Source organism: Sorex araneus, chromosome 11, assembly GCF_027595985.1.
Source record: "Sorex araneus isolate mSorAra2 chromosome 11, mSorAra2.pri, whole genome shotgun sequence".
In the NCBI taxonomy this organism is placed as follows: Eukaryota; Metazoa; Chordata; class Mammalia; order Eulipotyphla; family Soricidae; genus Sorex; species Sorex araneus.
In genome coordinates, this window is record NC_073312.1 from 7070217 (window position 1) to 7098155 (window position 27939).

Consider the following 27939-nt stretch of genomic DNA (forward strand, 5'->3'; position numbering starts at 1 on the left):
CCGGGCCCCGCAGCGCCGAGTAGCCCAGCAGGGAGCTCCGGGCCTCCTGAGCACCACTCGGGAGATGCTTCCCCGAAACACAATCTTTTTTTTTTTTTTTTTTAATGAAAATCTTCACAAGAGCTGAGTGGCCCGAGGGACGCGCTTACCAGCTGCGGGAGCCGCGGTCCCAGGCGGTGGACCTGAGCTCCCAGATCATGACCCGGCCGTCGCTCACCAGCAGCGCCGCCGCGTTCTCGTTGACAGGGCAGCACACGGCGCTGAAGGGCCGCACGGTTTTGGTCACCCGGATGGCATCGCACTGGCTCCGGAGGTCATAGGTCAGCTCCTGCACCGGATCTGGGTCTTACACAGCACACGAGGGACCGGCTAAGCCTGGCTGCCGCCGGCTTGCGTTTACATAAGCCCTCCACTGGACACTGGCCCTTCAAGGCAGATCGTGGGGTGACTGACTGCCCCTTCGACAACGACTGCTCGTGCCCCCATAAGAGAAGGATCTGCTGGTCTCTACCAAGCCGGATAGCCAAGACAGCAACTAGAATAAAGAGAGCTTGAAGGCCACTCAATACCTCTACTGCAAACTCCAACACCCATAAGGAGAGAGAACAGAAGGGAATGCCCTGCTGCAGAGGCAGGGTGGGGTGGTGGGGGATGGGTGGGGGTGGTGAGAGGGATACTGGGATCATTGGTGGAGGAGAATGGGCACTGGTGGAGGGATGGGTAAACAATCACTGTATGAGTGAAATGCAAACACAGAAGCTATAAGTTTGCACCTGTACATCACAGTGATTCACTAATAAAAAATTTTTTTAAAAAAGTGAGAGCTTGTTTCAAATATTTGGAAGAGCAATTTTTTAAAACTTTGGAAGAAGATACTGTGGTACATGATTTAAAAACCAGCAGTGTGACACAGAACAGAATAACCCAGAAATGCCTAAAATAAGCCTAAAAACAATTCGACTGTATGTGTGATGGGACAGTCGCTTTCAGCCTTTCCTTGGTACGTCACTTCAGAACAACCTTTTGTACTCCCCAAGACAAATGAATGCTTAGGAAATGATGTGACTGCAAACTGGAAAGTCCCGCAGCACAGACATGAAAGGGTTACAATAAAAAGGGCTACACAAGGTTGGACTTGTGCTAAAAAAATAAACTCAAAAGAAATATATACTTAGCTCAAGGGTACTGCCAGAAGGAATCTCAGTATCTCTCTCTTTGCTGCCTAGAAAAGTGTCCCGTGACAATACTGAGATGAATCCAATGGCTGGAGACCCAGATGTGAATCACACTCTACTTTCTTAAGGCAGAGATTCTCATTAGCTATGACTTGTGTCTGACATTTGCTACATGGACTGGAGCGATAGCACAGTGGGTAGGGCGTTCGCCTTGCACGCGGCTGACCTGGGTTCGATTGCTTGGTGTCCCTCTAGGAGAGCCCAGCAAGCTACCAAGAGTATCCTGCCTGTGAGGCAGAGCCTGGCAAGCTCCCATGGTGTATTCGATGTGCCAAAAACAGTAACAGCAAGTCTCACAATGGAGACATTACTGGTGCCCGCTCAAGCAAATTGATGAACAATGGGACAACAGTGCTACAGTGCTATTTGTTACATGGAACTTTTTAACGTTCAAGAAAAAGCAATAAACGTTATTGTGAGATACAAACTGACCTGGTTCCTCATTTGAAGAGGCGAAGACATTACTGTAGGATCTTCGAACACGTAAGGTTATACAACCATTTTCATGTAGGCAAAATATACCATCACGTTGAAAGCAGGGTATTACCTTAAAATAGATGATGTATTTATTTTAAGAACTTAATAATAAATTAAGAAAGCATGTACTGAGAACCTCATAAATTCCTAGAGGATATGGATGAAACACAAGAAAATAAAGATTCAAAATAATCCCAAGCTTTAAATATTCTAAAATTTCATTATAATCTAAAAAAGTGTCTAGTAATTATCTCCAAGTCAGAGAATTTCTATGATGAACTAATCGAATCAAAAGTACAAGAAAAAATGAAAAAGCAACATAAAGTGATACTGTTCCTCTTTAAACGGATATGAAAGATTAAGGAGGAATGGCATCTTCCTTCCGTCCACAAGAGGATGCTCTCTCTCTCTCCCCCAGTCCCAACCAAGCTTGGAGAATGTGTTAGATAAACTGAGGTACCTGCAGAAATGGAATTCCGGTTCGTTCTATTGCAATCACACCCACGGTCTGGTTGACCTCCAGGTCGAGGATCAGGATTTCCCGAGGGTAGAGCAGCAGCATGTGGTTCCTTTTGGAAGGCAGGTAGGCCAACTGCAGGCAATCGTTCAGGGTGACAAACTCCGCACTGAAACGCATAAGACCTGTCCTTGACTCAAAGGCTTTATTCACGTCAGAGACCGAACAAAGGATTCGCTTTCCTGAGAGAGACGTGATTAACCCGGGCTAACACTCCAAACTTCGACCTTTACAAAAGCCAGGCTGAGTTCCAAATGACGACAGTACTGTACAGGCTGGGAGAGACACGTTTCTGGAACCTGAAAGCATTAATACTCTGAAAAGCATGACAGGTAAGACAGTTTCATTTTTCTTTTGTTTTCTGGGGCTTGTAATTAAAAAGACTGCAGAGAGCTAAAATTGCGACCCAAGGTCAAGACCGAACATTTGGTGTAAGCAGGGCCACTGGAGCCGGAGGCGGGTCCACGGGGTCCGAGAGGCCGCCTCTACGCTGCCTGCACTCCTGTTTCTGCCGTCTCAAACCCAGGTCCATTCCAGACCTCGACCACAGCATGTCCTTGTGCCAACGAGACAGATGAGACTACATGCTGAACTGCACTTCCACAGAATAGACATGATCACTGCTATTTGCTTTGTGTGCTGTGACTTTGTAAGAGGTCTTATAGCACAGGGAACAAGGAAGAGGGGTAGGGGTGCCTAGGAGCCCGGCTCTAGGGGCTAAAGCAAGAGTACAGCATAGCACAGTGCCTCGGAGAAAACAGAACATCCCCAAGCCTTGTCTTACAAAACAACTTAGGTAACAAAATACTTAGGTATGACGTAGTACAATAAAAAAGGCAGGCTCTCCTAAGACATATAAGGAACAATAATTTATTCGAACAAAGGGTATGAGAAAAACTAGAACTTAGCCTATGGCTTCGATTTCATATGTGAAAATGCTATTTACATAGATAATCAGAATGGACTTAAATAGCAATTTGCATCTGACCATAAATTTCTCTGGTAATCACCTAGTTTAGGGGGCTGGAGCGATAGTACAGCGGGTAGGGCGCTTGCCTTGCTCGCATCTGACTCAGGTTCAAATCCTGGCACCCAATATGGTCCCCTGAGCCTGCCAGGAGTGATCCCTGAGTGCAGAGCCAGGAGTAACCGCTGAGCACTGCCGGGTGTGGGTGCCCCCTCAAAAAAAAAAAAAGATCACCCAGTCTAGAGAGAATAACCTTAGCATACTAAAATAAAGGTTTTTGACACGGGTGGAGGTGAGGGGCGGTAACTGTACACCAAAACCGTGACATCAGCACCACTGTAAACATGTGACCTGAAGCACGGTAATAAATAATAAAATTATAAGATTCTTAAAGATGAAGACCAAATTTAACGGGTAAGGCATAAAAATATCAGGTCACAGCTCTAAGGGGAAAAGAAATATATTCTAATGTGTAAAATTAGCTACTTAAAGTTGTACTCAGTTGCAATACCTGAAATAAAAAATGAACATTTACCCAGCATCAGTCATGTTGATAAGCACTCACGTCACCGGGTTTATGAATACTTTCAACAACCTTGTGAAATGCTTTAACTCTTTGTTGAGTCTGGGAAAGTGAGACCTGAGCGGAGCCATGGGATCCTCTGAGAGGCACCGTGAGAGCCGGAGCCTGCCGGGCAGGGCCTTACCCGAGCGGACCAAGAGATCCCACGCAGGCTGAGGAAGGCGCATTTAAATGAAAACCCAGTTTCATTTCCCCAACTTTTGAAGAATTTCAATGGTCCCCATGTTAGAATCTCCTGCACATATTTACATGAGTAAAACACAGAAATTTCCACAGGGGGTTAGCGGGGAGGAGCCCATTAGGCAAACAAAGGAGCATGTTAAGGGAGGAGAAATTGAAAAAAACAAATCATTTTTTGTCAAATTCAAAACTAGGCTCTGGAGAGAGAGGCGATAAGACAGCTGCCCGCACAGGGTTCAATCCCCGGGACCACATCAGGCTCCCCGAGCACTGAGCCAGGAGTGAGCCCTGAGCAACACTGGGTGTGGCCATCAAACATTTTTTTTCTCCTCAAAATTAGAATCAAGAGAGGTTGAGATGAAGAAGAAAATCTTATCTTAGAACATGGCCCAAAAGGTCTTGAATGAGTAGACTGGTAACATTCGCCTCCCGTTAGGGACATGACGACCCCTTACCTCGGTTTCTCTTGCGTGATTAAGATCTTGACTTTATTCAGCGCTTTCTTGGCGCCCGTGGCTGCGGGCGGCTTGCTGTGCGCGGGGCTGGAGTGCGGGCTGGAGATGTACACCTTCTTCCCGGGCCCGGCGGGCGGCTTGGACGGGGAGAAGTCCGAGATGAACACGATGCCCTCGCTGGTGAGGACTAGATTGCGAGAAGCAGAGCTCCGGTTAGAGTTGAATCAAGTTTAGCAAAGAGCCTGACCCCAATACCGCCCTGGGAGCACGGTCATGACGATCTGAATAATGCAGAACTGGCTCTGCTAGGCAAGTCGTAAGGAATGTTCCGAGGCGGCAGGGAACAGGTGGTCCATCACAATTCATCAGGGGCCGCCCAACTGAGCACTCGAAATTAATGTTTTATATGAAAACGCTACCAGAAGGTTACTGGCAGAGAGAGCAAATGTTTGTTCTTGCAAATCAATTCAGTGCAAGGACGTTCATTAAAAACCGTTCCTCAGGATAGCCTGTCGCTTCAGCTCCCACAGACTTTTCTGAGTATAAAAATCACGTTTTTTATATGATTTTTAAGAGAGGAGAACATGCCAGAGAAGAGGGTCTGCCCCTCACACACGGGGTCTGAGGCCACTGATTCTTCACAGTGCTCATGAGCTCCCCGGTCTGAATTCAGCCTCTTTCCTTCTGGGGAACGGCCTTTGGATGGGCAAAGAGGGTTCCTTTTCTCTCTACAGAGCAGCCGCAGACGTGAACAGAGGCTACCTGAGCAGACAGGAAACGCATTCAAGGGCACAACATACAAACGGTGCCTTTCTGCAACTGTAAGAACTGTCCTCCCCTAACCCAGGGCCGAGGGACGCAGCTGTGGGAGCGGGACACTCACCTCCCCGGGCCCCTGCAGCCGATGGGGCTGCTTGAGGCCGAGGGAAACCAACTCTTCCAGTGACAAGCCCGGCCCGCTGAGTACGGCGTGAAGGAGCCGGGTGCACGGTGGCCGGGAAGGGGCCCAGCTTCCAGGCAGCCAATTGCAGGCAGAAATGCAGCCAGCAGCGGAAGCAGAGCCCAGAACTCAAGATCCTTCGGGACCCCCTCGCCTCTAGCTTCCACGCTGTGACGTCAGCGTCCGCTGTGCCCCCCGCCCGGCACACAAGGAGCGCGCGCATCTGTGCAGAGCACACGCCCCAGAGCTCAGCTGCACGTCCCCCTCCTCTCTCCTAGTCGGCCTTGCCGCCTGGCAAACGCTGGCGGGCCGGACAGGGAGCTGGGAGGGCAGGGCCGCGTGCCTTGCGTGGCCAAGGAGCAGAGTTTAATCCCCGGCACCACGAGGTTTGCTGAGCCCAAACAGCACCACCGCTCAGGGTCCAAGCCGGACGCGTTCAGCCGGGGATGGCCAGGAGCGCCCCTGGCTCCGTCAAAGAAGGGCCACGTGGCAGCACCAGGGTGTGGTCGAAAGCGCCACCTGCACTTGAGGATTCCTGGGTGTGGCACCCCCTCCCTCGCCCCCCACCACACCCCCAGCACCGCAGGCCTGCAATGCTGCTTCATGGGGCCCCAGCACAGAGCTGGTGAGCCAAAGAAGCGGGCAAGGGTATGGGTCCCCTGAGCACTGCGAGGCAGGCCCCAAAAATGTACAGCTAAAGGGCTACTGTTGGATGCAGGTTAGAATTCTGAGTCATTACCAACAGGCAAGCGCTCTTCTCCCTGGATAGTTCTTCCACAGAATTTTGATCAAACGTCCACACGGGTTTGGGCCACTTCCTCTCCCCACCTGCCACTCCCCTCTCCTTCCTGTCGGCCTGTTCCGCTTCTTCCAGCCCTCTGGGCCCCGAGCGCCTGGCGGCACTAACCCAGCACTGACCCAGCACAGCTTGGCGGCCGAGGCTTTGTTTGCAATCCGACCCCCTCGCACCGGGACCGACCCTCCCAGAGGCAGGAATCCCTGTCTCATGTCAGATATATCCCAGGTGCCCAGAATATGCGTGACAGACAGCCACAGCTCCAGAAACACCTGACAGAAAACTCAAGAACATTTTCTAAATAATTCAGTCACGAGAGTATCAAAACCAGAAATCTAATGTTACCATCAGTGGCTCAGTAAGATATTAAAAGTACGCTGGCAGAAAACCAGTGTGCACGGAAAATCCCACGGGCTTCCTCGGCGCCTCCCAGCCCTCAAACGCAGGGCACAGAGCAACGGGACACTCTGGAAGGGAGGGCGCATGCTACGTAAAGCCTCCACTCGGCTTCTTACAATGTTCCTAGGGAAGCACATGTAACGAGGTCTGCATCAGAATGACGCAGTCCCTCCCCACGCGGGTCTCACTCTATTCACAAACACGAGGTGCAGCTTCCCCATTTCAACTTCTACCCATCAAAGTACCCGGAATGCTATGGGTTATGGCTTAGGGGCTGGGTAATCATGGGCTAGAGCTCAACTCCAGCTAAAATGTACCTCGCTCATTCGCACAGCGTTGACGGACATCGTGTGTACGTGTCTCTCACGAATACTGCACCCGGTATAGACTGCAACCCTACACTGTGAGTTCAAAAGGTGTGGCTGATAACCGTGCCGCTGGACCCCGCACCAGGCCGTCTCACTCAGGGGGTCCCAGAGGGGGCGGGTGAGAGCCCTCCCTGCCCCTGCCCCAAGGGACCCATCCCGGCAGCCAAAACCCTCCAGAACCCACCCGCCGCCCTGCTCACTGCTCACGGCCGCTCTCCACATGCTCAGGCCCAGCCTCGCTGACTAGTGAGCCCTTTCCCTGGACCGCGCGGCCACATTCACAGCCATGCCCATGCGACACTTCGTAGGACACACCCTGCCCATAATCCAAGAGTCTGGCACTTTTGATGGGATTTAAAGTAGGAGGCAACCAACCTTAGAGGGAAATATTACATTATTTCGGTTCTGCTTTGGGGCAAGATTGGGGTTCGGGATGGAAACAATTGGAATATGGGTGGGAAGGTGTAATGGTGGTGGAATTGGTGTTCGAATATTAAATGTAATCAAATACTGTGAACTACTTTATAAATTTTTTAAAAATTAAAAAAGAAAAGTGTGGACGCTCAATGCATTCACTTGGTGGCCAAGAGCCGTCTCCCCACCCACGGTGACCTGCGAACAAAGGAGGGAATGGAGGGGCGGGGGGTGGGGAGAAACTGGTTGGTGATCAGCGTCGTTTATTCCAGTCTCAGACTGCCCCTCATTCCAGTCGCCCAGCATTAAATAAAGTCATAAAGGGCAGGAGCTAGCAATTACACGAAGGCGTGGTTGCACAATCAACATCGGTAAAGCCCTTCCTTTGGGGGGGGCTTCTTCTGGGACAAAATCTCACCCTGCTAGGAGATCCGCCCAAGGGCGGAATTCCATCTAAGGGCATATTTCTCCTTTCCTTAGTCCAAACCCATTCCAACAGTCATCTTAAATATACAGAACTACTGTATTATAATGACCGACCCAGCTCGCGTGGGAACAACTACTCACGTGTTAAATGCGAAGGGTCAAAGGGGTCGAAAGAGAAGGACAGAATGTTGTCGGCATAGCTCTTCTTCCACAGTTTGGTGCCCGTGTCTGCGTTCCAGAGCACGATATAGTTGGGAGGGTGGATGGCGAGCAGCAGGTCCCGGGACGCGTCCTGGTTCCACAGCCACTGCACATCTGCTCGAACCGCACGCGGAAGGGCGAAATTCAGAACTTCGTCACTTCCAAAGCACTTGGCGAGTGTGTCTCAGTCACATTTTGTCCCCCATAAAACTCTCAGGCCCTGACTCTGCCCCACACCGCCTGCACCTGAGGGTCCAAGCCCAAGAAAGCAGCTCGTGTTACAGAGAAGAGAGTCTTTGAACATCTGGATACTAAAACCTTACAAAGTTTTCAGGAGATCTGACCCAGGGCGTTCTGAGCTAATCGTTACTTAAAACTTTATGTCCAAAACTATCTTTTTTCTTTTTTTGCTTTTTGGGTCACACTTGGCGATGCACAGGGGTCACTCCTGGCTCATGCACTCAGGAATCATTCCTGGCGGTGCTCAGGGGACCATATGGGATGCTGGGAATCGAACCCGGGTCAGCGGCGCGTGCAAGGCAAACGCCCTACCCGCTGTGCTATAGCTCCAGCCCCTGTCCAAGACTATCTTGACCAGGACTGGTAATGCCCAGATGCTCCTCAAATTAAAAAAATTAATTTGATTTTTTTAAATCAAATTAATGAATGGCACTTCGCAGAGTTTCACGATTTCTGACAAGGATATACAGGATGAAAATCCAGATCAGTAACTAAATAGCAAGTGCTTAAATATTAACGGTGATTTGAAAAGTCCACTCAGTCTTGATAGCCACTCACATGGGTCTAAGAACCACCATCTTGAGTAACACAAACAAACAAGGAATCACCGATATGAAAATAATAAAACTCTTATCACCTCAATTAACAGAAAGTAAATACTGAAGGCCAATACAAAGGCGATCCACCACGTTTATTTAATTTAGCTTAGGTGACAAGACTGCAGAAGCTTAATTTTTCTCACAATAGTTGACTGAGGGTGATGCTGAAAACAGTCGCCGAACCAAGGCAGAAATCAACTGAGACTTGAGTGTCTACCCAAAAGTATACTGATAAGAAAAAGGAAGGTTAGCTGTGGCTCAGGAAAACAGGCTGAACACAGTGGAGTTAGCTGCGAAGAGATGAAATTTATAATGAGAGAGAGGAGAGAGAGGAGAGAGGAGAGGAAGAGAGGGAGGGAGGGAGAGAGAGAGGGGGAGAGAGAGAGGGAGGGAGCAAGAGGGAGGGAGGTCTGCCCGAGAGGCAGGCTGGGGGCGGGGGGTGATGGGAGGGAAGCTGGGGACACTGGTGCTGGGAAATGAGCACTGGAGGAGGGACAGGTGCTGGAACACTGTACGACTGAAATCTAACCATCAACAGCTCTGTAAGGTCTATCTCACAGTGATTCAATTAAAATATGTATGACAGTGTCACCGTTAAAACTCAAAATCAAGTAAAGATTTTAAAAAGTAAGAAGCAAACTAAACAGCGTGGGCAGAGCCCGCAGTGGCTGTGCTCACCCTGGATGGGCTTGGCGTGCTCCTGGATCTCACACTGCGCCAGGCCGGCGACAACATCCCACACGACGATCTTCCCGCTGACGTCGGCGGAAGCTAAGCGCAAGGAATATGGTGAGCCAATGTTATGGTGGTAATTTTCCCTGGCCCATTTAACCTAGTATCAAGAAGAAAATCAAACCAAGTCAATACGTGCCTTGGGTACACCTGAACGTAACTTTCATAAGACATTAGAATCCATACAACATTCTCCGTGACGTCACACATATTGGAACATGCAAATACAAGGAAACTGTATTCTGTGTTAAACATTTTCACATTTTTTATTTTTATTTTTATATTTTTTTGCTTTTTGGGTCACACCCAGCAATGCACCGGGGTCACTCCTGGCTCATGCACTCAGGAATCACCCCTGGCGGTGCTCAGGGGATCATATGGATGCTGGGATTTGAACACGGGTCGGCTGCGTGCAAGGCAAACACCCTACCCGCTGTGCTATCGCTCCAGCCCCACCTCTTTTATTTCTAAACATAATGAAGCTCAACTTCTTTTAAAGCACACCAAGGGTCCTACATTTAAAATGAGAAATGATGCAGAGTTCTATTTTTTGAGACATTTGGATGAAAGTACCAGACTATCCGACCACAAAACAGTATGGTAGAATAATCAAGAAACTGAACTGACAGAACAACTGAAATCCTAAAACGCAGAAGGAAATGTTTTCCTGTAGGGTCTTCAGCCAGTTTAAATAGGACAAATATACAAAAACCTCGTGAAGGGAAAGACAGGAAAAAATATTAACACACTGTATCTAAAATCCTTGTTTTTCATAAAGTTGAAAAGAGATGTAAGTTTAAATATCGAAATTTATTCTTCTTAAAAAAAATAAGTGTGCGTATGTACGAGCAACCCAAGAACAGAACTTTTTATAGCAGTCACACTCATTGTTGCTAAGGGGAAGGACCACCAGAGATGCTTTGGGGTCCACATGGTCACATCCCGGGGGACTTGGTGCCAGGGGTTGAACTCAGGCCCTCCGGGAAGCCAATCACGAGCTCTACCACATAAGTACATCCCTGGGCCCGCTAACTTAGTTTTAAAACAGAAACACAATTCCAGCGTCCATCAGGCTGAACCTGGCACAGCACTGGGGCTAGAACACAGTCCCCCGCTGAGCCAAGGCCTTCGCTGCCCAGGAACGTGGCCACAACCTCGCCTCTTCCGCTGCCTCTTGTTTTCTTGACCAAGTCACTGTTTCCGCTGCTCCCTTTCACCTTGTTTCAACTTATCACTGACCCAGGTACTGTCAGCGCCTGCACACTCAGAAGGCCTATTCATGTCCCAAGTCCCAGACACGGCCTGGTGCCCAAAGGTAGGGCCTAACAAATATGGTTCCAGAGATGAGTTTCAAGATGACAGACGCTTCAGAAACATCTGTGTGGTGGACAGGCAGGGTTTGCAAATGCACTCGCACAAAGGCCTTGAGGTCTTCCCTGAGCTGATTACAAAGAGCTTTTTAATTTTTAGCCAGCAACACAGCCCCCCCAGTAAAACTGTTAGCCTGTCTTTTTAAAGGCCACAAAATGTGATCTCTTCAAGAAAAAGAGTCCTCGAAGGCATCTGTTTCCAGAATAGGGAGGCTAACAAATGTCCAAACTGCACATTTGGTCGAGCCAACGCATCTTTCTCTACAAGCAGTGGACTGAGCGTTTCCGGAGATGATTCAGCTGCCCTCCCTCATCCTGGCACTCGCAGGCGCCTCCCTGGCTTTCGTCTTGAGCCACGCACACCGTGTCTTCCCATTGTCCACAGGCCTAAAAGAAAGAAAACCACTGGCCGAAACCATCCACTGCTAGCAGCCAGTTCAACCACGCCGTCGGATCCAGCCTTTGCTTTCACCACGGCCAACAGACGCTGCGCTTCAGTGGTCAGCACCAAGGTGCGACGGGGATGGTCTTCCTTTAGTCCTGGTCCCCTGGTCTTCCTCCACATCTGACACTGACCTTCCCGAGATCTGTCGGACCCACTGCTTCCAACGAAGCAGGACCTTTAGCTGCTTCCATCACCGTGTTCTCGCACCGCATGATGGCGGATGTGGTGGGATGGGACAAGGCTGAAGGACCGAGCAATATCCATTAGCTCCCACTTCTTTGGCTCTTCATCACTTTTATTATTTCCAGGTCCGTCACTTGATGTGGTTTCTGACGGGCAGCAAGAGCGATGGCCTTTGTGCACTTAGGGCACTAGATGGACAAACGTAAGATTACATGAAAGAATGACAGTCTGAGAAACGCGGGCAGAGGGGCTAGCTGTCCAGGGAGTGGGCGCCTTAGCACTGCAGGCAGGTGTTTGCCTTGCACATAGCAAATCGGAGGCAGTCCAAGAGTAAGCCCTGAGCTTGGTTTGGGTGTCCCAAAGGACCCCTTCCCCGCTAAAAATGGTGCAGGAGGCAGGTGTGAGGACGGGTGGCTGTTTAAAGCTGTTGCTGGCATAAAATGCTACATTAGAACACTGAGGGGAAGGACTGGAGCAATAGCACAGCAGGTAGGGCATTCGCCTTGCACGCGGCCGACCCAGGTTCAATTCCCAGTATCCCATATAGTCCCGAGCACCGCCAGGAGTAACTCCTGAGTGCAGAGCCAGGAGCAAGCCCTGTGCATTGCTGGGTGTGACCCAAAAAAAGCAAAAAAAAAAAAAAAAAGCAGAATACTGAAGGGAGGGATTCCTGGTCTTCAGATGACATCGGGCACATTCAGGGTGCTCTGGCCGTAGACATTCCTGGTCTTCAGAAGCCATCAGTGGACATGCCACGGTTTGTCCTCAACCAGTCGTCACGTGACACACGAGCATATTCTGGACATGTCTTTATGATTTATTTTCCAGATTACAGATGCAGCCGATCCTCATTATTAGCAACTCCTGTGGCTTTCTTAATTTGTCTATTCACTCTACTCTCTAAAATCTACTTGTGATTTTATTTGCAAAATCAGTATCTCCGCTGTCTCACCGCCATTCTCGACACCTGCAGAGTGGTGACAAACCAGAATCCCCCGACATACATGTACATTCCCAGCTGAGAACACAGCACCTCAGCTCTAATGATGCAAACAAGTGCCTTCCATGTGGGCTGCTTTTGACCTCAGTTTTGCGTTTCTCTCAGATAACTTCACGATTTAAAGAGTTTCCTAAGCATGTTGCTGCAAGGCTGTTCCTAAGTACAGGAAACGGAGATGCGCTTTAAGGGGAAAACAGGCAACAGCAGAGCGTTCCATCAAAATGAAGGTGCAGTTCAATGCCAATGAACCAATCATACAGAGTAAGATTTCTTCTTAATAGAAACACATATAAGACGGGGTACAGACTGATCTGCTAACAAAAAATGTTGTGACCTACTGTGATGGACAGGTGGTTAAGGAGTTGGACTAAAAAAAAAACTTGTGACCAAATATATGAAGTAATCCTGCTTTCTCAGTATTTCCAACAGCATTATACAGTAAAAACTGGTTGTACACATGTGCATATATGTCTGTAAATTTGAGTGGGTACTCTTAAATCTACAGAAGCTATCTGTTTATAGTACTTGAATTCCATTTACATGACTCCAAAGCAGTGTATATATTTAAAAATCATATAGCTACAAAGCCAAACTATTTAAAATCAAGAAGAAGGAGAATTTCCTGAAGCAGCCCCAAAGGAAAAGAATGTATACGGAAAACAAAGACACAAATTTTTCACTTGAAAGTATGCAAGCTGGAAGATAAATGAAGTGCTATCTTTAGAGTACTACAAGGAAAAAAATCAGGAGAACGTAAAAAATTTCTTCAAACAAACAATGAATCAACCAAGAGCTAAATATGTATCTCAAGTATTTAAAGAAAGCCATGTAAACAAAGAGAATATAATACCAGACTATACCTTAAATCTAAACATGTAAAAAAAGGGGTTTAGTACCACCAGCAAGTCAACCTGTACTTGTGGGGCAAGTGCATCAGCAGCTTGATGGTGCCTTCAGGCTTCCTGATACCCCAAAATTGCTGCTGTGCCTTTGGTCAGACCCCAACACTTGGAACCAAGTTTATCAAGAAATTAAATGAGAGGCTGGAGCCATAGCACAGCAGGTAAGGCATTTCCCTTGCACCCGGCCAACCCAGGTTCAATTCTGAGAACCACCAGGGGTAATTCTTGAGTGCAGAGCCAGGAGTAACCCCTGTGCATCACTGGGTATGACCCAAAAAGCAAAAAAAAGAAATTAAATGATCAAAAGTTAGGTATGTGAGAGCCATGCCCACAAACCAACTCCGGCTCAGCTATACAAGCTCTTTTATTGGCCTTATTTCAGTCAGAGACCCAAAATAAAGCTCGAAAGAGAACAGAAGTCACAATCTCGGACCCACACATGGCTGAACAGACCGGGTCATAGGTCAGCCTGGAGCCCTCACAGGCAGAGCCCCGGCAGCCATTTGCTTCCATAATCCAAAACTGCCACCATACCCCCTGCATGACTCGTCTCCGGACGGACCTCACCAAGAGAGAATCTGCTGAAAATTCTGGTTTTGTGAATGAAATCTCCAGGCTTTTCAGAGTTGGGATGGGCTACCTCTCCCCACTTCCCAATACTCCGGGAGCACTGGCAGTCACCTCCACGAAACAAATGCTGCGCCACCATGTAAGCTATACTACCGGTCTTGCTTCAGAGACCCATAAATAAATCTCAGAAGAGATCAAAAGCCACAGTTAATCTTGGACCCACACATGGCTGAACAGACTGGGGTAAATCGGAGGGGAGTGGGTTGGCCTGTGCCTGCCCAAGAGAGCCCCTCGCAGCCACGTGCTTCTACAATCCAAAACCGCCGCTATACCCCCAGCCTGACTCCACCGTCTCAGGACAGACCTCACCAAGATAGAATCTGCTGAAAATTCCGGTACGCAGGTTTTGTGACTGAAATCTCCAGGCTTTCTTGGAGTCAGGATGGGCTACCTTCCCCATCTCCCTGTACTTCCGAAAGCCTTGGCAGTTACATCCACACCCCAAAAGTTAAAAGTTAAAAGCTACTCCTGCTTTACCGTCCCAATAAAAATACCGAAAGACCTGAACAAACACCATGACCTCTTAGCATCTGTATTGTAACCCAGAATGTACAAAAGGAAATGGAGAGAGCAAGAAGTGCCTCCCATAAAAGGAGGGTGTGAGTGGGGGTGGGGGATGGTGGTAAGGAAGCAGGGGGACATTGGTGGTAGGAAATGTACACTGGTAGAGGGATGGGTGCTGGATCATTGTATGACTGAAACCCAATTATGAACAGCTTTATAATGGTCTATCTCACAGATAGTCAACATAAAAGCATTTATTAAAATAATGTAGAGTTCATGCCCAATTCAATGAAGCTTAATCAATGGCTGAATAAATAGCAGTACTCCTACATTTAAAATAAATAAAAATAAATGTGGAAAAACTCCAGAAGTGGAGTTTGTGGGATAGGAGAAAATAACAGATTTTTCTCAAAAAAAAAAAAAATGATACATAACATCAGACTTAATGTTACATTTCATGAAAGTTTGAATCTTTCCCTCTGGGCTCAGAAACAAGAGTATCCTCTTACTGTTCCTATTTATTATGGCAGAGGTTCTAGCCAACGTAATATGGCAAGAAAAATAAACAAAAAAGCACACAAAATACCAATAAAAAATGCAGCTCTCGTGTGACTTAAGAATAGCGGGTGAGAGTCTTGGGCATCGTGGCAGTGGTGAGTGGACAGCAAATTTTGCACACTGAAAGCTAGAGACAGGACAGGGGCTAACTGCCTGCCTAGAATGCGACCAACCCAGGTTCCATGCCCAGCACCGCATGGTTCCCCAAACACCACCAGCTGCAGCCCGGAAGCCCCCAGCACTGCTGGATGTGGCCTGGAGCCCCCCAGGCACCACAGAGTGGCCCAGGTGCTCCTGGCCCTGCAGGGCTCTCATCACATATCTTCAGGCCCTGACACTTGACCACAGCACTGTCGGCCAAAAAAGAGGAATGTACCGAAAACCATAGGCGTGTTCCCTTGAAGTGGGCAGATTCAATGGTATGCATAGCTTATTAAAGTTGTTACTAAAGACAAGACCAAAATTCTGAATCTTGACCTCCAATCCTAACCGCTCTTCTCAATTTTCAGATCACTGTAGTTTCTCCTGGTGTCTCACACTTTGCCTAGAAAACTTTAAATCCACGGAACTCACACGTACTCACCTTTATCACAGCAAGACACTCATTTAGTTACTCAGACCCATGGAGCCATTCTGGTCTCCAACTCTCCCTAAAATGCATCAAGGTCACCCCTTACACAGCTCCCAAATGCTTGTTGGCCTATGCGTTCCTCTAGCACCTCCTGATGGGGTCATGGAACCCTTGGAGCACCTCAGGGTGGCCCCAGACACCCAGTGATCATCATGTCATCAGGCCCTTATGCTGAACCACCAGCCTTGTTATCAGAGAATCCAGGAGGGGACCCCCAACTCCTGAGCACCACCCTGAAGCCCTAAAATCCAGGGATGGGAGATAGGTCAGCAGGTAAAGTGCTTGCCTTGCCTACAGTCAACCCAGGTTCAATCACCAGAACCCCACAGAATCCCTCAAGCCCACCAAGAGTCAGCCTGAGCACCACTGGGTGTGGCCCAAATACAACCAAAATACCCTTTCAGAAGAGGGGTACTCTCCGGCTGCCTCAACTTTCATCATTGTTACCAGAGTATCATGTCCTCAGACCACTTCACACCTTTCCGTGAGTCTCTCCTTTCTGTGCTGGGCCCCTCCGTCCATTTCTCACTTGGGTAACTTCTCTTCACCCGTCTCTAAGCTGAGAGGTCTGTGGTCCCTGGATCCCTACAACTATGGGACGTGTGGAGTCTTTCTCCTCCAGAACCCGTGCAAGTCTCAAGTAGCTACTGAAGGGCGTTTCCTTTTCATTCCTCCATATCCTCACTACATGCTCTGGGCTCAAAACAAACGAACTGCATGAATGGTCTGGGAAATGCATTTCCTTTAGGCTTCAATGACCTAAGAACTCATCTGTAATAGCTCAACCCGGACAGATATCATCATATACATGGAAATGTTAACAGATTACTAGTACATGTAAAAACTCATCAATAGTTAGCATGTGACTTAGTGAGAATCTCGAGACATCTGAAACTTTAGAATACACAATATGCAAAGGAAAGCGGACTCTGACTTACCTTGACAACATCGGCTTTATGTTTTTCTAAAACTTGAAGCGTTTGGGCAGTATTGGAATCAATCACCACCACAAGCGAGTGACATCCATAGGCAATTAAACCTTGCCAGCCCCTAATAAAACAGCAACATCAAAATTTAAGTATAAAACAAAGCAAGACTTCTCTTTTGCCAAGACATCCTCAATAAGGCGACGCCAGGGGCAATAAGCATCTCCCTGCTAAATTAAAAGTCTGGCTAAGTTTTAAAACATCGGTGGGGGTTTATTTTTCTTTAGGATTCAGAAAGGAGGTGGGGGGCAAAGGACGTACACAGAAAGCCGTGAGAATTTGCAAAGGACGGGTTGTCCACTATAGCAGCATACATGAACCACAGTCCACAACAGACCCAGGGCCGATCAGCACATGCAGAAGGGTTGGAAACCACTGGTCTGCCAGCCTCGATTCTACACGCCCATTTGTGGATCGGTGGGCAAGGTCGGTGCTGATCCACAGGTGCAAAAAAATAAAATAAAACTGAAAAACAGCTGCTCTAATCTCGGGGTGCATGCACCTCCTAATTACTGGGCTTGGAACCCCGAACCTGCACAGAGGGCCTGGGCCCGCGGTCCACAGCATCTGTCCCGTGATGCCACCAGAGCAGAGACAAACGCTGGCCCGAGGGTGCCCGAGCTGTGTCCGCCCCGCACCCCTAACGCCCCCTCCCACCTCCAGCCCCGCCGGGCCAAGGGGGACGTGGCTTCCCAGACGTCTAACCACCGGCTCTCCCAGCTGCCTGGTCCCCTCCAGCCAGTGGCAACGGAGGGGGGGCGAAGCGGCGCCCCGCACGGGGTCAGTTCCCCAGGGGACAGTGCCCAGGACGACACAGGAACAGAGGGGACAGGCCCGGCCGGGCCGAGGGAGGTGGGCAGGGCCGGCCGGGAGGGGGCGGGGGCAGGGCCGGGAGGGGGACGAGGGCCAGGGCCGGCCGGGAGGGGCTCGGGCCGGCCGGGGGCAGTGCCCGGGGGCTGTGCCCGGAAGCCCTGCAGGGGGCTGTGCCCGGAGGCCCTGCGGGGGTCGTGCCCGGGGGCCGTGCCCGGAGGCCCTGCGGGGACCCTGCCGGGGTCTGTGCCCGGGGGTCGTGCCCGGAGGCCCTGCGGGGGCCCTGCCGGGGTCTGTGCCGGGGTCCGAGCCCGGAGGCCCTGCGGGGGCCCTGCCGGGGTCTGTGCCCGGGGATCGTGCCCGGAGGCCCTGCGGGGGCCCTGCCGGGGTCTGTGCCCGGGGTCCGAGCCCGGGGGCGCGTCCCGCCGCCGCCGGCTCACCAGTCCACGGCCGTGCGGTTGTGCGCGCTGAGGGCCCCGGTGAGGGTGCGCGCCGACACCTTGAAGTTCACGGTGTGGGGCAGCATCGCGGCGGCGACCGCAGCCCCCGGCCCAGGCGCGACCAGGAAGCGGCGGCGGCCCCGGGGTCCGTCGGGACAGAGTCCGGCCGCCTCCGCCAACGCCGCCTTCCGGTTCCCGGCGCGGCAGGTGCCACCGTGCGAGGTTCCGCCGCCCCCGGGCCCCGGACGCGCGCGTTCCGCCGCCTTCGCGGTTTCGCTTCCAAAGCCTCTGGGGCTGGGCCGGGCGGGGGGAGGGTGGGTGGGAAGAGGGGATGGGGGGCTGCTTCCTGGGGTGCTCTCTGCGCCTTTGCAATCGTGGGAGGATGAACTCAACATCCAAATGGGCTCTTTCCGCCTCTGAACTTGAGCAACTCCCCCAATAAAAGGAGCGCTCTGGGGGCTGGAGCAATAGCACAGCGGGTAGGGCGTTTACCTTGCACCGGTTGACCCGGGTTCGATTCCCAGCATCCCATATGGGCCCCTGAGCAATTCCAGGGTGATTCCTGAGTGCAGAGCTAGGAGTGACCCCTGTGCATCGCCGGGTGTCACCCAAAAAGCTAAAAAAAATAGAGCACTCTGGAGTGAGCAGGGATGTTGAGAGGCAGTTTAAGTGCTCGGGAGTTTTAGGGGGAAATGAACGAACGGGGTGAAGTGAATGAACGAGGACTAGGAACTCTTTACAAGTAATGCTCAATTGTGGGGAACGTTCTTTCTCTGGTCTTGGAAACAGTGATGAAAAGAAGGCCCTACTCTTGGGATGATGCCGGGTAGCTTTGACTTGGCACTAGGCCTTGGTCTCTTGCTCCTCTGCCACAGGCCATGCCTCTGCCACCTCTGTGCCCAGCGCTGCCTTGTTAGACCCGTCACCTGGCACTTGAAAGACTGACTCCAGTCATTTCTTTTCAGCTATGGTTTCCCTGGGCATTTGTTTCTCTCCTTACATGTTATTCCTTGAATAACAAAAAGGAACAAATTATTGGTGATTTTTGTCTTCAAGCAATTTTGTGGCCTTCTTATTCTTTTTTAATTAATAATTTTTTTAAAAAAAAAACACTGTGATTTACAAACATCTTATTATTCTTTTTTTTTTTTCTTCTTTTTGGGTCACACACAGCGGTGCTCAGTGGTTACTCCTGGCTCTGAGCTCAGGAATTACTCCTGGCGGTGCTTGGGGGACCATATGGGATGCTGGGAATTGAACCCGGATCAGCCGCGTGCAAGGCAAACGCCCTACCCGCTGTGCTACTGCCCCAGTCCCAACACCTTATTATTCTTATAAAACAGTATTTTCTCAAATAACATCTCCAGCATTCACTTACTGTTAAGTCAATGAACAAATTTGGATGTCAGGATTTCAAATGCAACTTCACCTAAAGCTGTCCCCTTTCACTTTGTAGCTTTACCATCTGGGCCCAACCCCCCACATGGTGCCCTAAGGAAGCTTTGGAGGCCACCAAAGATGCTCATAAACACAAATATGAAAGCATTTGATCCCCCACAGCTGCTCATTGATTCCAAAAGTCACCATCCCCCTCTTTCATAGGATCACAACCATGGTTTATATCTTGACAAGTTGTCGCTCCATTAAGTGAACAACTATTCCCACTTCCTTAGACAAGTCGCCAAGACTTAATTCTAGCCAGTGAAATATAAGTGCAGGTTTTGTGACAATGCAATCACTCTGTTGTGGTCTAGCTGAGCTTTAAAAGGTTCCATTCAGGAGAGTGTTACCGGCACGCTCTCCGCCCAGACGAGATATGGAGCAGCTGTACACGAAATGGCTCCTCTGCTCCTTAAAGACTATGATCCTGGAGGCCTACTAACCACTTTTGGCACCCAGCGGCTTCTTATAGAAATGCATCTAGACTGGGAGCTGAGCTACAACCCCATGCCGCCCCAGGAGGGGAAAGGTTTTTTCTCTCTCGACCTTTACTTTCGGCTGGGGTGGTGGCAGCGGCAGCCACGTGGTGACCGCCACCTTCTAGAACCCACTACCCAGAGGTACAAGCTTGCAGTGACGTGACACGCAGGAGATCTTGGGATGGGGGTGTTACCGGCACGCTCTCCGTCCAGACAAGAATCGGAGCAGCCACACACGAAACTGTGAACTGAGCTAAAATATCAGAAATCCAAAACCGGCAACAGCAGCTATGTGAGCTCATTTACTCTTCATTCTCAGCAATGGAAAACAAATGATCAAATGATGCCTCTTCAGCAGGTTTGATTGTTGGGGGGAAATTCTAAGTAATAATAGTTTTCTGTTGAAATATTGAATGTTTTCAAAGTATAGAGAGAATAAAGTGAAGATCATTAGCCACACAGGTGGGGGGGTGGGAGGGGGTTATACTGGGGTTCTTGGTGGTGGAACATGTGCACTGGTGAAGGGATGGGGGTCTGATCATTGAGTGACTGAGACTTGAACCTGAAAGCTTTGTAACTTTTTTCATGGTGATTCAATAAAAAAAAAATTTAAAAAGAAAAAAATGAATAAAAGGTTCCACTCTTGGGCTGGAGCTATAGTACAGGGGGGGGGGGTGGGGGGTTGCCTTGCACATGGCCCACCCAGGTTTGATTCCTGGCACCCTATATAGTCTCCCAAGGCTGTCAAGAGTGACTCCTGAGTGCATAGCCAGGAGTAAACCCTGAGCGCTAGGTATGTGGCCCCCAAACTATAAAACGAATTTATAAAATGTATCATTCTTGTGCACTGTTTCAGCATTTATCCCCTACCGGGTATGTCTGTCTGGGAGGGGAGAACTTTGTTTCATTTTGGTTTTCTGTTCTGTGAGATAATACCCACTGTACTATCTCACCAGCCCCAAGAAGGGTAGCACTGTAGCACTGTCTTCCTGTTGTTCATTGATTTGCTCGAGTGGGCACCAGTAACGTCTCCATTGTGAGACTTGTTGTTACTGTTTTTGGCATATCAATACGCCACAGGGAGCTTGCCAGGCTCTGCTGTGTGGGCGGGATACTCTCGGTAGCTTGCCGGGCTCTCCGAGAGGGATGGAGGAATCGAACCCGGGTCGGCTGCGTGCAAGGCAAATGCCCTACCCGCTGTGCTATCACCCCAGCCCGCAAGAAGGGTAACTTAACTTATTGAGAGGGGTCAATTTTAATACAGAAGAACAAATGTACTCTAGTAGACCTCAAGCTCTCAGAAAGAAACCAATCCCGATTTTCCTTTCTCTCCAATGTCTCACAACCATTCCTGGCATGTGGTTGGTCCTCTATAAGTATTTGATTATGCAACACTTTTAAATGACAATAAGCATAAAGCAATCAGGACAGAAATGACAATATGGAACCAATGCAGTAGCTAACAGATGGAGAAGGACAACAGGTAAACCTCTTAGAGGAAGTAAGATTAATTTGTTTAAATATATATGCTACCTTGAGAACACTAATGCGGAATATTCAGGGCACGTGTGGCTGACCAGATGGGCTTGGGATGGTAATATGTGTCCCCCGGTACACGAGTAGAACATCAATATGCTAATGGGTTTTATGGCCTTCCCTAAATCACCTGTCGTGGCCCGTGTGGGAAGACAGAATATTGGACACTGGACAACCCTGTAATTGGATAGAACCTCTGCTCTACAGTGGTGCCTAAAAAAATAATCTCTCACCCCATGCCTGACAGAGTCATTTGCAAGCCTGGTAAAGAGGGCTCCAAACTTCCTTCTATTGCCAAACTACTTGCATCCCCAAACTAGTTGAATTTAGTTCTCTCTTCTTTTTATTAAGTTGGTGGTGACAAGAGTACAATGCTGATATTCATGATTCCCACGCTGAGGAAACAAAGGAAAGGAATAAAGTTAGAAGATAGAACTGAATACCTCACTGACTTCATAAGTAGACGTGCCCAGGTTACATTAGAGCAAGAACTAGCACATAAGTTGAGACATGGATGGAAATACCTAAGATAAAGAAAACAGTAACCAACTGACTTCCCAATACTTATGGGTGTCAGGTTCTATGATCAACCTTTATCTGCACCAATAATGTTGTAGGAGGGGCTGCTCAGGGCTTACTACTGGCTCTGGGTTCGGGATCACCTCCAATGGTACCTACGGGACCACGTGCAATGTTCAAGCTCAACCCCAAATCTTACCCATTGTGCTTTATTTCCATCCCAATGCACTAGCTATATTCAATCAGCACAAGACACAGGACCATATGATCACAAGTATCTTCTGCATGACACAATTAAGATTTACAGGGTTAAGTTCTATAGACAAAAAGAAGGTAAACGCAGTTTTGGAGCCTAGGGGAGAGTGATTCCAAAACTCATACTTTAACCATTGACAATACCACATTGCCCTCCAAATCCCAACCCTATTCACAGCAGAGCGGCAATGAACTACAGATTCTCCCAAACAAAAACAACCCTACACACTTACTGAGGCATAATTTATAGACCATGAAATTCATCCTTTTAGTGTGCCTGATTTAGCGGCTGTTCGTATATTCAGTTCTGCATTTGCCATCATCAATGTTAGAATATTTTCATCTTTTCGACTGAAATCCTGTATCTGTGTTGTCACTCATTATTTTCCTCCACTCCTCTGGCACTCTCCACGTGATGAGCAACTGATGATGCTGTCTGTTTCCATATACACCTATTCTGGATATTTCATATCAATGGAATAGTCTCTTGTACCTGGTTTCTTCCACTGAGCATAGTATTTTCATTATTTATTCATGCGGTAACATATAAAAGTACTTTATTCCTTTTATAATGCTGAACAATAGCTCAGTATTTGGATAAAAACAAACATGACCCTTTACTTACCCATTCAGTAGCTGATGTACATTGGTGTTGCTCCTGATTTCCAACTTTTACAAATAACGAGCATTGCTTTATATATTTCTGTGTTTGTGAATTTGCATTTTCATGCCTCTTGGTTACATGCATAGAGATGGACATGCCAAGTCATATGTGAACTGCTAGCTTCTTACACTGTGGGTTGTGACTCCATATGGGGTTGTATAACTGAACATGGGGGTTGCAGAAAGCAGTGGGAACAGGAGAAGGTTTCTGAATGTTCAGGGACTGAAATGCAATTCAAAACCAACCACATTATGACTCTGAGATGTTTTCAGTTACACACACCCATGTTTCATTTCTGGGGCTAAAAGGGGGTTAGAATGAAAAACACTTAAAGAAGCTCTTTCTTAACTCTGTTTGACTTTTTTAGGAACTGGAAGACTTCTTTTCCAAAGAAGCTAAGCCGTTTTTCATTCTGATCAGCAGAGTGTACAAATTCCGTCTTCATCAACACTTGTTCTCTTTGAAGAAATCATAGTTATTGTAGAGAGTCTGAAGGAGTTCTTGCTGAAGTTCCAGTTTGCATTTCCCCCAAACTAGTGGTTTCCTGACGATTCTGTTAATGATCCCCCCAATTCCCTCATGATGTTGAGCATCTTTCCATGTGTTTACTGACCATTGTGTGTCCTCTATAGAGGAATGGCTAGTCTGATCCTTCATTCATTGTGAGATTTGGATTGTCTTTTCATTGTTGAGTTGTAATATGTATTTATGTTTCTAGATACAAAGCAAGAATCATTTTTTAAAAGTATAAAAATTCCACCATTCTGGAATGGCATCATGGACTCTGAGCCTTTTGACCGAGGAAATATTCCCAATAAGATTGGGTGTTAACATGAGGCTGACGCCCAAGGACAGTAGATACAAGGGCCAGGGGAATTGCCCCATAGCTGGAAGCCTGCTTCCTGAGAGGAGGGGAGAAGGCAGATGGAATAGAGAAGGAATCACTAAGAAAATGATGGCTGAAGGAACCAGTTGGGATGGGAGATGCATACCGAAAGTAGATAATGGACCAAACATGATGAACTCTCAGTGTCTGTGTTGCAAGCCATAATGCCCAAAAGTAGAGAGAGAGTATGGGAAATATTGTCTGCCTTAGAGGCAGGGGGAGGGTGGGAAAGGGGGGGTATACCCGGGATATCAGTGGTGGAGAATGTGCTCTGGTGGAGGGATGGGTGTTTGATCATTGTGTGATTGTAACCCAAACATGAAAGCTTGTAACTATCTCATGGTGATTCAATAAAATTAAATAAAAGATTGGGTGTTATGTCGAATGTAACCAAAGTAGAGAGAATGGGGAAAATTGTCTGCCACACAAGCAGGGGAAGAGTTGGAACAGGGTGGGGGGAATACTGGGGATTTTGGTGGTGGAAAGTGTGCATTGGTGAAGGGATGGGTGTTTGATGATTATATGACCAAAGCTCAAACATGAAATCTTTGTAACTCTATCTCACGGTGAATAAAAAAAAATCGGGGGAAAATAATAATAAAATAAAGTTAACATTCAGAATAAAATAAAAAAAGTAATGTGGAGATCACGCCCAATTCAGTCAGCTTAATCAATGGCTGAATAAATAGCACTACTCCTACATTATTTTTAAAAAAGATTGGGTGTTATTATAAACCCTTTATCTGCACCAATATTTCTGTAGGAAGGACTCTCAGGTATGGTGCTGGCCTTGCATGCATGCATTCCAGGTTTAATCCCCAACACCATGCATGGCCTTCCACGCCCCATCAGGAGTTATCCCTGAGTGCAGAGCAAGGACTAAGCCTGCACCCAGGGTTCCACAAGAACAAAAGAAGAGAGCTGTGTGCCTGTCATCAGTACACCCTGACTACTCTCTCTCCTATGTGGGATATAAAGCAGAGTCAGAGAAAAATAAAAAATGGCTCAAAGCAACAGAATCCATCAACTGGTCAACTGAACTGAGTTTGCCATGGTGAGGGGACAAAAGAGGAGGAGGTTTGAGTGCGGGGCTTGCAACAATCGTGGAAGGAAATGGACTTTCTGGTGGGAAATGATTGTATCTTGTTGGAATGCTGCATGCATGAAACACCATCACTGGCTATTGTTGTAAATCATGGTGACTACAATCAAATAAAATTTAAAAATAAAGGCATCTGTTTGATGCCATTTTCTTAGCTTCACTAAGCTTCCTTCCCCTCTACCCAGGGAAGTAACTAGCCCTGGGTGATTAAAAGCATCATTGGGATATTATTTTTATTTTTTGGCTTTTGGGGTCACACCCAGAGATGCTCAGGGCTGACTCCTGCCTCTGCACTCAGGAATCACTCTTGGTGATGCTCGGGGGACCCTGTGGGATGCTGGGAATTGAACCCGGGTCGGCCTCATGCAAGGCAAATGCCCTACCCGCTCCAGCCCCGGGATATTATTTTTAAAAGAGCCTAACAGGACACTTAGATTCTTTTTTTTTATTTTTAAATTTTATTTTATCACCATGTGGAAAGTTACAAAGTTCTCAGGTTTATGTCTCAGTTATACAATATTCAAACACCATCCCTTCACCAGTACCCATATTCCACCACCAAAATCTCCAGTATACCCCCCGCCCGCGCACCCCACCCCCAACTGCATAACTGATGAATTTCACTTCATTTTCTCTTTACCTTGATTACATTCCATATTTCAACACAAAACTCACTATTGCTGTTGGAGTTTCCCCCCAAGAAAGACAGCCCTACTAAGGAAGCATTTGATAATTAGTTTTCCATTAAAAGATTGTATTACAGTTTTCAGTTTTTAGAAAAGGTCTAAAAAGGTTCGCATGTGTTCCAGTCCCGCATCCCGGAGCCGTGTTAGTTGCTGCTCAGGACACTTAGATTCTTAAGGACCTTATTATTCACTGACAAGTTTGGGGCATAATTCTGTTTTTTTTTTTAATTTGGCTTTTGGGGGTCACGCCCATCAATGCCCAGGCGTTACTCCTGGCTCTGCACTCAGAAATTACTCCTGGAGGTGGTGCACAGGGCACCCAATGGGATGCCAGGGACTAACAGAGGTTGACTGCATGCAGGACAAATGCCCTCCCCTTGTACTATCACTTTTCCACCCGCTGCTTTCAGGGTCAGTACTGACCCCTTGGAGCTCTAAGGTCTTGAATGTGAAGAAAGATCCCTTAACAGTGGGCCTGTAAGAGAAAACACAGTGTGATGATAACGTGGGGTAGAATGGCAGTCACCAGGAGAACAAAGTCACGGCCGACAGCTTATAAACAAGGTGGGGTTCTTTTTTGGTGGGAGGGGGGTTGTGGAGAAGCAGCACAGCAAACCCCATGTCCACGTGCCTGGGAGAGGACCTTCTAGAGGGAGTGTGTTCCTGCTGGCTCTGTCCCTGAAAGGCCAGCTGTCCCCAGACACGGCTGCCCGGGCCCCAGCCTCTGCTCCACTCAGCGCCTACAGCTCAGCGCTTAGCTCCACTGGCCTCAGGGTCTACTTTTAATGAAGAGGAACTGGGTCTGGAGAGAGGACAGCAGCTGGGGCGTTTGTCTTGTACATAGCCGACCCATGTTTCATCCCTGGTACCACATAGGGTCCTCTGGGCCCTGCCAGACGTGATCCCTGCCTGGGCATAGAGCCAGGAGAAAACCTTGAGTAATTCTGGGGTTGGGATCCCCCAACAAGAAAAAAATGAAAAGGGCTGTGCACCTGTTGGCAGGGCACCGCCTCCTCTCTGATCCCCATGTGGATCCCCGGGCCCCTATTCTCAGGCTGAGTCTTCACCAGATGCACCTGGAGCTCAGGGCCTCTGTCTCTCACCAACTCCGGCACCCTGACACGCCAAGACATTGAAGGTGTTCGTCACGTCCCTCACAGCTTCGCTGTTTCCAACAAGCCTGTCCTTAGAGTCAGAGAGACAATACAGTGCTTCCTTGCATGTGGCTGATGTGACCCCTACGTTCAGTCGCTGGCACCCTACAGGGCCCCCCCCAAGTGCTGCCAAGAATGATCTTTGAGTGCAGAGCCAAGAGTAAGTCCTGAGCACCACCAGATGTGACCCCCAAACAAGCAACAAAATCAATGGGCCAGTCCTGAGTCATTGAAACCCGGCCCTTGAATTCCAAATGATGCTGTATTGTGAAGTTAAGGGGCCTGTGAGAATGTTCTAGATGAAGGCTGAGGGGACTGATACAGGAGTCCTCTGGGAGCTTTTCTCCTCCCAAGCAGGGCTCTGGCCAGGACTACAGACTGGCTGCAACCTTCTTAGAAGGAAGGATATGGGCCAAGGTGTGGATACTTTGTGTAGTCAGAGCATTATTATTATTTATAATAATTGTATAATAGTATAATAAATATCACTGTCATCCCGTTCCTCATCGATTTTCTCAAGCGAGCACCAGTAACATCTCCATTGTGAGACTTGTTGTTACTGTTTTTGGCATATTGAATACGCCACGGGGAGCTTGCCAGGCTCTGCCATACTCTCAGTATCTTGCCAGGCTCTCTGAGAGGGGTGGAGAATCGAACCTGGGTCAGCCGTATGCAAGGCAAATGCCCTACCCACTGTGCTAATCCCGTTGTTCATCGATTTGTTCGAGCGGGCACCAGTAACGTCTCTCGTTGAGAGACTTATTGTTACTGTTTTTGGCCTATCCAATACGCACGGGTAGCTTGCAAGGCTCTGCCGCACGGGCTCTGTACTCTCGGTAGCTTGCCTGGCTCTCCAAGAGGGGCGGAGGAATCAAACTCGGGTCAGCCGCGTGAAAGGCGAACGCCCAACCTCTGTGCTATCACTCCAGCCCATAAAAATAAATATAATAATATAAATAGCTATTCATTATTTTTATTTCTTTATTAGGTTGGGGGACCATACCCGCTGGTGCTCAGAGACTATTCCTTCCTGGCTCTAGGAGTGCTCAGAGGACTGTTGCCTGCTGGGGACCAAAACGGGGTCAGCTGCACGCATGGCAAGAGCCTTAAATACCTTAGGCCCTGTGCTGGCTTCCTGGTCCAATCAAAGCACTTTTTAAAAAGAGGCACTCCAGGGGCTGGAGCAATAGCGCAGTGAGTAGAGTGTTTGCCTTGCACTCAGCCAACCCG

The 27939-nt window shown here is 48.4% G+C and overlaps 1 protein-coding gene across 3 annotated transcripts in view; it reads right to left on the reverse strand.

Moving 5' to 3' along the window:
- The window catches only part of WDR11 (WD repeat domain 11), a 43685-nt gene extending 25522 nt beyond the window's left edge, over positions 1 to 18163 (reverse strand). For 2 of the 3 annotated variants that reach the window (XM_055119294.1, XM_055119293.1), the window contains exons 1-8: positions 17989 to 18163; positions 16691 to 16802; positions 9476 to 9629; positions 7899 to 8072; positions 4415 to 4601; positions 2173 to 2338; positions 1668 to 1782; positions 150 to 345 (exon numbers count right to left, since the gene is read on the reverse strand). In XM_055119294.1, coding sequence (XP_054975269.1) covers positions 150 to 345; positions 1668 to 1782; positions 2173 to 2338; positions 4415 to 4601; positions 7899 to 8072; positions 9476 to 9629; positions 16691 to 16802; positions 17989 to 18074 — 1190 coding nt within the window. In that variant the 5' untranslated portion in view covers positions 18075 to 18163. The remainder of the gene's footprint in view (positions 1 to 149; positions 346 to 1667; positions 1783 to 2172; positions 2339 to 4414; positions 4602 to 7898; positions 8073 to 9475; positions 9630 to 16690; positions 16803 to 17988) is intronic. The other variant, XM_055119295.1, reaches the window with a different exon arrangement.
- Positions 18164 to 27939: the final 9776 nt, after the last annotated feature.